General features: G+C 40.5%; 1 protein-coding gene and 1 pseudogene across 2 annotated transcripts in view; one reads left to right on the top strand and one right to left on the bottom strand.

The window, feature by feature from the left end:
• The window catches only part of LOC137974083 (N-acetyllactosaminide beta-1,6-N-acetylglucosaminyl-transferase-like), a 29,966-nt gene that overhangs the window by 3,295 nt on the left and 16,671 nt on the right, over positions 1 to 10,000 (bottom strand). For both annotated transcript variants that reach the window (XM_068821007.1, XM_068821006.1), the window contains one exon: positions 2,256 to 2,528. In XM_068821007.1, the coding sequence (XP_068677108.1) occupies positions 2,256 to 2,516 (261 nt within the window). In that variant the 5' untranslated portion in view covers positions 2,517 to 2,528. The remainder of the gene's footprint in view (positions 1 to 2,255; positions 2,529 to 10,000) is intronic.
• On the top strand, positions 7,707 to 9,770 carry LOC137974084 (uncharacterized; annotated as a pseudogene).

The following is a 10,000-nucleotide window of genomic DNA, read 5'->3' as shown; positions in this document are numbered from 1 at the left end:
GGGCCGATTTACACGCATGCGACAAGCTCACGACAGGCCCACGACATGACTTACGATTGTCGCAGCGTTTTAGAACATGTTTTAAAATGCTACGACATTTTTTCTGACGTACACAACAATCGCAAATCATGTCGTGAGCCTGCCGTAAGCCGTTCTCGCATGCGACAAAAATCGTACCGTGTAAATCGGCCCTAACGCCCCAATCACCACTCACCATCCCCACAAACAATCATATTACTTTATTTGTCACCTGTTGAGGCTTTCCACAAGAAACAAAGGGCCATTAAATAACGAAAAACTTATTTTCTACTTGGTGGAGTTGTATTTTAAAGCTATTTTAATGGCAGATTGTAGGCGGTGAGATCTCGAGTGTAAACATGTTTTTCTGATTTGCGGTTTTCTGAAATTTTTTTACAACAACGCGTAGACAACGTGTTTTGTTTACTTTTAAGCAGTGGGATAGCATTTAACTTTGCATTATTTACACAACAATATGTGCAGACATTTTCTTTAGTCTGCTGGTATGCGTGGTAAACAGGTTTGTTACTTTTGCATATCACTGCATTCAGCACACTACACGTGGTTCAACGGCTGCTGTTAAATTTTGGGAAAGTGAGCACTCGGCTAGCATTGTTTGAACTGAAGCAACTATGAGCGATAGTGAAGGTGAAGTTTTCTTATCCCAAAACAGCTTTTAGGGTTTTTTACAATCAAAGCCTTACCCGGATTTCCAGACAGTTTAGCTTCAGACAGTTAGTAATTGAACAAAGGAAACCGAGTCAAGTGACAAATAAGGGAGCTTTCCATTTGACAGAACTGACCGGCCAGTCCGAGCATTTGGAAGGACTAACTGTACAACGCCTTCAAGTTAACAATCTTCCAAGACGATATATCATACTCCTCCAGATGAATGCGAGGGATTATCATGCCAGTGTTCCTTCAAATTTTTACATTTTCTTTGCAAAGTGACAGGTCTGCCCGGCCAGTTCTGACAAAAGGAATGCGTTCCGGTTAGTTTTCCAATTAAAAGGCTGATTTCTCGTTGAGTTCAAAACCATATCATACTGGTGTAAGGCTGGCATCTTTGAAACCAATCCCAAGGCAGTAAATACTGTTATGGACGCTTTTTGGCTTATATTCGCCTTAAGCCAGACCTTAGTCAAGAGCACTACAACTCCATCGCTAGCCTTGGTCTATGTAACGCGCACGGCATTTTCACAGATCAAGCTATTTTTAGACGAGTTCTTAAATGAGATTTGGCTTTCACGAGTGACCATTCTTAATTGCGTAGGTAACACTTTAATTTCTCGTGCAAGACTTGCAACTAGCTGGAGAAGTTTGGGTCCGCCACAGGCAACCCAGACTCGGAGGGTAAAAAAATAATTTATAAGGATTTTTAAGGGAATCTCGATAACAAATAACCGCCTGTGGTTTCGCGGGAAACTCACCAAAAATAACTCGGCGTGTGAAAACGCCGCTCCACAAATACATGTAGAATGAAGTTGTACGCTCCTCGCTAGCCATGGGCTCCTGACCGAGTCGGAATGCAGAGGAAACACGGAACGGAAAGAGAGCATTACATTCCTTCACCGTTCAACCAGCCTTGCTCTGTTTGTTTCATTTCCCATAATTTTCATGCACACGTCCTTGCTTACACAGTTTACGAGAAAAACTCAAAAGGTCTCTACTTTAAGTCTTACTTGTAAACAACTTAAATTTACTTTGTGCAAATATTCTCAGTCTTTCTTTTTACACCTTTTCGGCCTCTTTTATTCTTTGGGTTGCTCAGGTTACCCTAGGTCGATTTTACTAACGACTTTACTTCAGACTTTGATCTTCCTGTCGATTATAGTAACTATGCAATTGATCTCGTGGGCTGGGAGCGAGGCTAATCCCGCGAAATGAGGTTTTAGCCCACATCATCAAGGGCTTAAGGCTCAAGGGCAATCGTCCTCCACTAATCAAGAGTGCTCACGTTCAAAGAATGGCTTTTTTTGTCAGGTTGACCACATAAAAGACCATACTAGAATGGCTTCTCTTAAGAGAAGGAAGTGATATATTGGTACCCTGTTTCCAAGTACAAAATGGTCATTTTGTAATGTAGATATAAAATGCTAAGCAGATTGAGAAACTATTGAACTGTATCTGGATTTGCACAAGTAGTCATGTTACAAAACCATTGGTTATATTTTGGCTGAATACTCTCACGCAAAAGACTGAGAATTCAACTAGTGAATTTTCCTTTTATGACTTACCTCTAGTGTGCTTGTTGGCAAAGTCTTGTTTGTCATCTGTTTCGTCATCAGCTCTGTTTCATGTGATGGATATTTCAACTCTGTCCGCATCCCGTTTTCAAGACCACTCAATAGTGCTGTCGTTGACTTCAATCGACTTGGTATTGTTCTTGGTTTGCTTGGGTTTTTATTGTGTGATGTCATTTGGTAAACGATGATTAATTGCGTGACAACCAAGGTAAAACACAAAAGCAGAACAGTTTTTGCAGCTGACAAAGCCATCAAAGTTCATTCCTTCAAAAAAAAAAAAACTGTGCATCTAACAAAATATATCCGAGACATTATTTTGTTTTTCCTCAAAAACAGGAGATGGGGACAAATTTAGGTCGTAAGCTTAGGCCGTAATTCTAAATTAGACTTGGCGTTGGATGTTTTAATTAGCATAAGGCTTGCCTCCTTTTCAGAATTCTTGTTTTTGATGCAAGGTGGCCCCACAAGCTTACGAAAAGCGGCTCAAATCAACCAAGCTGAGGGAGTCGCAATCTGTTTAGGAGAGTTTCATTGGGCTGAACTGTATTATTAAAAAAGATCAAAAAACAAGTTGAAGGTCAGTGATAGGGTGCTAAATATATCTCCTTCAATAACAGTAATAACGTTTTACCATATTAACAACATTAACAATAAATATTAATAGTAATAATAATGATAATGATAATGATGATGATAATGATAATGACGATAATTGCTCATATTCTTGAAGCCATCGAGAAATTTTGGTTCGACGGTTCGACCCATCGTCCGCATTAAGAAACAGCTAATCAGAAATTCTGTTATATGGCGCAGTCTAGCCAATCAGCAGCTGTCTTATTACATGTGCTTGCTCAGCGGAAAATCGTGCTCGCTCAGGGGAAAATCGCATGTGCTCGCAGCAAGTTATAAATACAGTTGATCAGAGTCAAGGTTTCGCTGTTTACAGGTGAGTTTTGGCACTTTTTGCTGATCTGTTATGATTACTTCTATTCGAGGAAGCATTCATCAAGGTCATGAAGCTTTCAGTGAGCATTCTAGAGGCCGACAGTGTGCATTTATGTCACTTGCAGCTTTGCTTTTCAATCGATCGAATTCGGTCGATTGTTAGACGAAATAAATAGTGTATTACACGCTGCGTTACACAGTGTCACTGTCACTAATTGTTCTAACGATCAGTTCATGAACCCGTTGTTGCCGTTATACATGTAGTAACTGTTGTTACACCACAGCGACTGTTGTTACACCAAGTATTTAGGTTATTTCCACGTTGCGCTAGATAGACAAAAGAAAGTGTCACTAATCGTTCTAAGAATCAGTTAAAAAGCCCGTATTATTACATGTTGCGTTAGACAGTGTTATTCGTTACACCTTCCGTTTTCGTTAAGCAATATATTTCTTTTCCACTTTTAGTAATTATACTACAAGCATAATTCCAACAAAATCCTTAGCCACACCAATAGTTACTTGTTAATGTTATTTTCAAAGAACATACATGTAACCATGTCATTTTGCAAATAAAATAAGTTATGTTTTTTTTGTTGAAATTCTCATTGTCGTCTGATTTGCATCCAAAAACACCTTTAACGGCAGCACTCACTTCTCAATGAGAACTGCTAGTATATGTCGTCGAGATTTGCAAGTTCTCATCGGACAGTAAATGAATTAAGTAAATTGAAGAACCCAGGGAGCACCAGTGAAAATTTTCTCCCGGCATTGACTTTTTAGCAAGAACAACAGGCCCTTGTTTCACACAAAAATGCACAAAGTGTTAGTTGAAAGGCACTCATGAGGAAATGAGCGATCCTTCATTATTTAGTCGCGATGGTTGGCTGGTAAGATCCGTCAAAAAGCAAAACAAAACGTTTTGACCCGTTAAAGGGAGGATGAAAAAAGTCATGACCCCTCGAAACTGCTGGTATTGCCGTGTTAAGCTTGGTGCAGTGAGAAAAAACACTGCAAGTTTCGTGGTGTCCGTCTTCAGCAACTTTTTTGTGCATGGCAACGTGAACATCAATCCCTGGTTTTACCAAGTTAAGATGTTTACTCGGGCATCTTGAGTTTGTTTGCCTATGTTTTCTTTAGTTGAAGAAGCGAATGTTTCATTTTCAATGTTTATAAACCAGATGGACTTCAAACTTCACACGTGCATCCAGAACTCGATACACGCACGCAAAGCATGAACCATCTCTCAATCAGCCCATAGCTTATGCTTACGTGCCCTGTGTGGCCGGTTTTGTGTGTCTACTGCGCTTGCGCAGCTAGACACTAAGCTATGCTACACAGTATTTGTTAACGTTATCGATAGGCGATCGTTAATCGATAACTTCCACTGGTTTGGGACGTCATAGACCTTATTCATAAATGGCGGTCACATTTATAATTCTTTTGTCCACGTGCAAATTAGCCTACCAAGCCTCATTTTAGAGCAAGAATTCTTTTCAATTCACTGTATGGTATCGAGGCTTGGTAGGCTAATTTGCACTTTGACAAAAGAATTATAAATTGACCGCCATTTATGAATAAGGTCTATGATGCTGATGTCAAATGCCGCTTATAAGCAGAGCCAGCGTCATAAGGCAGCCGTTAACAAAGTCAATCATCATCGAACTTCGTTCGTTCGAAGTTCACAGTTTTCCCTAAGCTTCGCTCATAGAAATGTGTTCGCTTCTAGGAACAGATAACGTCCGTGAACAAATATCTGACCTTTCGATCTTGAGTGGTCATCGCGAGCTTCTCTGACTGAGAAGATACCAGGTGAATTCTATTCTTAACTGAGGTATTTATTCTGAAAAGTCTCTCTACCACGGGCAACCCCATGAGCAAAAAAATGAGGAGGAAGGTCGCGACTAGAAAAAAGGAGTTGGAGCCGAATCCCATCATGGATATTATGCGTAATAATCCTAATTACACTACTTCATTCTAACATTACACACATGCTTTATTATAGAAACAAGACGCCTTGAGGCGTCTACGCGGGATGGATGGATGGATCGATTTAAGTGACTAGTCGTTTTAGCGCTGGACCACTAATTGGGAACTACCCGGAGAAAACCTCTCGGTGCAGAGTACAGAACCAACAAACTCAACCCACAGATGACACCGAGTTTGGGATTCGAACCCGGGCCACATTGGTAGGAGGCGAGTGGTCTCACCACTGCACCATCCCTGCACACAAACATATTAAACTTTTATTGGGTAGCGATAATCATATTCTGTTTACACTGACAAACAAGCTTGCGTGAGGAAGGCTCTTGCTTGCATTAAGTGGCAACGGGATAAACCTGGACTTTAGAAAGTGGAGTGGGAACAGATTGGCGCGAGGACACAAGGAATTTTTTACATGAAATAAATTGAGAAATTGATCAGGGCCTCAAAGGGTGATCCCTGTGAGGATCTGTAATTTGACTGCAGGAAAGGGCCATTTTCAGTCTTCGTTGTTGTAAAAGAACATTTAATTGTCACGAGAGCACTACACTAGCTTCGATATATCAAAATTCAAGTTAAAACAATGAACATGATTTTGAGGCTCTGGGGAATAAAAATAAGGATTTGTATGAGTTTATTCCCCTGAGCCTTGAAATCATGTTCATTATATCGCAACTGGAAAAGTTGATTTCAGTCACTGTAAATGAAAACAAAATGTTTTGTTATATAGGCACAGATACAACGTTTTCCAACAGCATATGACTTATTTACAGACAACTGAAACATTTTATAAAAGCGAAAGTTGAAAAAAAAATTTTAAGAAAAATAACACGAAAGAAAGTTTTCCAGGCAAAATTTGGTCATTTTAGCGTTGTTTACGAATTTTTGGATGCAAAGTTAACATTTTCTTCAATTTATCTGCTTTCTTGGACATAAATTTGACCGAAAACTGATGAAGCACGAATAATTTTCGATTTTTTGGAGTAATCGGATTAGCGATCAATGCGTAATATGATAATGCTATAAAAGTGTCAAATTTTCGAACCGTTGCTAATGGCAACGGAAGAGATAGCATAGGCCATTTTACGGATACTCCGGCCATTTTGAAATCCATTGTTTCAAATAGCTATTATGGGATTGTAAGGGGGCAAATGCATACTAATTGCCCCCTTACAATCCCATAATAGCTATTTGGAACAATGGATTTCAAAATGGCCGCTGTATCCGTAAAATGACCTATTTACGAATAACTCACCTCTGTTGGCCAAAAACCACCCAAATAACCGATTTTTCGACGGAAAAGAGGATAAAACTATTCACTGGACTGTCATAAGGTAAATTTCTGCTCGAGCGAAAGCGAAAACAAGCGAGCGAGGGTAAACACAATTCTGTGATATTGAAGGAACACGTGGTGAAGACATGCAATTTACGCTTTGAAAATAATCTTACCTTTGCAGCAATTTTAACGCTTGAAATTCCATCAAATGCACCACAATCCTTTTCTTTATCTTTTCCGAAGCCTGTAGTGTGATTTTTTGGCCGAAAAACATTATTAAAACCGCTCGGCCTCAGGTTTGTCAGTGATTAAAAGTTACTGTTACGAGTTATCGACGTTAAATAAGGTGTACTTTACTTTGCTTCGGCGATCGGTTGAAAAGTTGAAAATACTTCGTTTCGCTCGGCTCAAATTGCCTGAGTTAGAATGACGGTCATGTAGGCGTCATGAAAGCTAGGAAGCCGAGATTTACAGGGGAACTGGGCCTTTTTCTCTCCAGTAAACACACCAAATTTTAGCGAGATCATTGGAAAGGACGCAGACCTACAAGCTCTACAGTAATGATTCAAATTTCAATCATTCTCAGGGGGTTCTGGCATTGGCCCAAGTTCGCGTCACTAGAGAGCGTGTGACCCACGCACGACTATTAGGCGTAACCATTGATGATAAACTCACACGGGCTCAACATATTTCTGAAGTGAAGAAAAGTTTTGTTAACAAATTAAATTTACTAAAGCGTAGTTTTTTTTACTACGTAACATACTCCTAGATTTATATTTTAAGATAATCTTACCCTCTGTTTCCTATGCGTTGCCAATATGGGGAAGTTTTACTAATAAGGATGGGTTCCTTGCCCTGGAATCTCTACACTGCAGAGCCGCTAGTACTTAAGACTGCCAAATGGGATTCCTTACACTTTATGTTCAAAGTCAAGTTGGTAACATTAGCATATAAGATTTTTCGTGATTGTAAAAATTCAATAGCATTCAGAGCTTCTATTGAGTGATATCTCCTCACCCCGGATCTCGCAAAATATATTTTCCGCTGGTATTCCAAGTAATTAGTTGCGGTGTTTTCATTTCACACCTGCCGCACCCACTATTGTGCATTCTGTTTTCATGTTTGTCAGGGATTGGCCAGTTATTAGTATTTATACCCTCCGCTGTCTCTTGAGTACCATTCACGCTTGCGGTTCCATACAGTTTATTCATCTTTCTGCTTTAAGCCCATCTATTCGTGTGATGCCCAACGACCAGATACAGAGCGAGGGTTCGTCCGTTTCGGCTGAAGTATTCCAAACGTCTTCGGGTGACAGTGGAGGCAACTCAGCAGCCGTTGATCAAGTCTTTTCCATGTTCAAAGATTTTCTTGAGAAAAAAAAAAATTAGAAGACAAAGGAAAGCAAATCGAGCATAGAAGTAAGTTAGATAAAGAAGTTGTGCAGCTAAAGTTCAAAGGAAACCAGAAACAATTTGAGCTTAATGCCGAGCTGGATACCATTTTGGAAAGTATTGAAACCGAGAGTGAAAGCATCGAGCCAAAGTTGTCGCAAATCAAGAAGCTTTCCCAAGAAGGCAGGCAACGTATTCGAAAGCGGCAGAAGCTGATAAAAATCGCTGATAAAAGCATGGACGGCTGGCAGGTCGTAGCCGAGTACGAGTCAGACGAACTTGCATCCGGCTCCGAAGATGAAAAACGTCTTAAGAAGGCAAGGGAAGCTGCGAGTCGCAAGAGACGCCAAAAAGAACAACTCTCCAGTGATCGTGGAAAGAAACCAAGAATTGCTTTGGGCACTGATAATCAACTTTTTCGTGGTATAAGATAAAGAGTCTCCTCTATACTTTGTATGTTCATGGGTGTTTTGGATACGCTTGCGCATCCTACCATATTTCTCGTGGTATTTGTTTGTATTACGGGAATTTAAGGGTAAAATGTTTTACGTTCGTTTGAGCGAAGCGAATTAGAACGTAAATATATTTTCCGCTGGTATTCCAAGTAATTAGTTGCGGTGTTTTCATTTCACACCTGCCGCACCCACTATTGTGCATTCTGTTTTTCATGTTTGTCAGGGATTGGCTAGTTATTAGTATTTATGCCCTCCGCTGTCTCTTGAGTACCATTCACGCTTGCGGTTCCATACAGTTTATTCATCTTTCTGCTTTAAGCCTTCCCCCCTTCCCCCCCCCCCCCCCCCCCCCCACCTCCCGTTTACTACAGGTTTCGTCATTGCCTTTATCTTTCAGGCCGTAGAGACGCTTTTGGCGACTTCTTCCGCTGTTTCAAATGCGGCAAATTTGGACACTGGGCTAAGGACTGCCAATCCTTGTTCTGGCCGGGAAGTTACCAGCCCCTTAGCTACAATTCTTTCCCTGGAATCTCCTACAACAAGCCAACCTCAGGCCAATCAGCTCAACAAAAGCAATGATGATGCCTTGGCGCAGGTACATCAGTTTACACAGGATTACGAACTTGAAAGCTGACATTCATTACGTGTTAAGGGTAATCTGAAGAATAATTTAGTTTTCTGCAGATCTATAGGTGCTCCGGATTTCATTTTGTCTATTATTGAAAATGGCTACAGACTGCCATTCATTAGTTTTCCGTTGGCCGTAAAACTGAAAAATAATAAGTCGGCTTGTATTTATGCTGTTTTTGTGGATCAAGCTGTTCTTGAGCTCCTTAATTCAGACCGGGTGCGTTTGGTTAATGAGCAGCCTTTTGTTGTAAATCCTTTGTCAGTTTCTGAACAACCATGCGGTAAGAAGAGCTTATTCTCGATTTGCGTCATGTCAACAAGTCATTAATTAAGCAAAGTGTTAAGTAAGAGGACTGGAAAATTGCTATGTCTTATTTTGTGAAGGATGGGTTCATGTTTTCCTTCGATTTAAAAAGTGGTTACCGTCATGTAGACATTGCACAAGAGCACCAAACTTTTCTGGGGTTTTCATGGCGTGCGCCCGATTCCATTAAGGAAATATTTTATGTTTTTTCTGTGCTCCCGTTCGGTCTGTCCTCTGCCCCTTGGGTTTTTACTAAGGTTTTGAAGTTATTGGAGAGTACAGGGTCTTTGTAAAGCCATCTTCTTGGATGATGGTTGGGCGATTGTTCAGGATAGAGAAAGTTGTCTCATTAAGGCCCGGGCTGTAAGGGCGGATTTGTGCAACGCAGGTTTTGTTGTCAATGAAGATAAATCGGTATGGGAACCCACCCAAGTATTGGACTGGCTGGGTATTACCTGGAATGCTGCATTAGGTACTTTTAAATTGTGGAAAGGAGAATTGTTAAGATCATTAACTCAATTGATCATAGTATTGAAGCCGATTTCAAAGTTACCGCGAGAGAGTTGTCTTCCTTCACAGGTCAAGTTATCTCTACCTGTCCTGTAGTTGGTAACATTGGCAGGATAATGACCAGACATTGTGTCTTGTCCACCGCGTGCAGGGATAATTGGGATTCTATATCCCTTCTTGACGATTACTGCAAGGAAGAACTGTATTTCTGGAAGGAAAGTATGGTTAATATCAACACTAGGTAT

The sequence above is a fragment of the Montipora foliosa genome, chromosome 10, assembly GCF_036669935.1.
Source record: "Montipora foliosa isolate CH-2021 chromosome 10, ASM3666993v2, whole genome shotgun sequence".
In the NCBI taxonomy this organism is placed as follows: Eukaryota; Metazoa; Cnidaria; class Anthozoa; order Scleractinia; family Acroporidae; genus Montipora; species Montipora foliosa.
The sequence above is the reverse complement of the archived record's forward strand: the minus strand, read 5'-3'. Positions and strand labels throughout refer to the sequence as shown.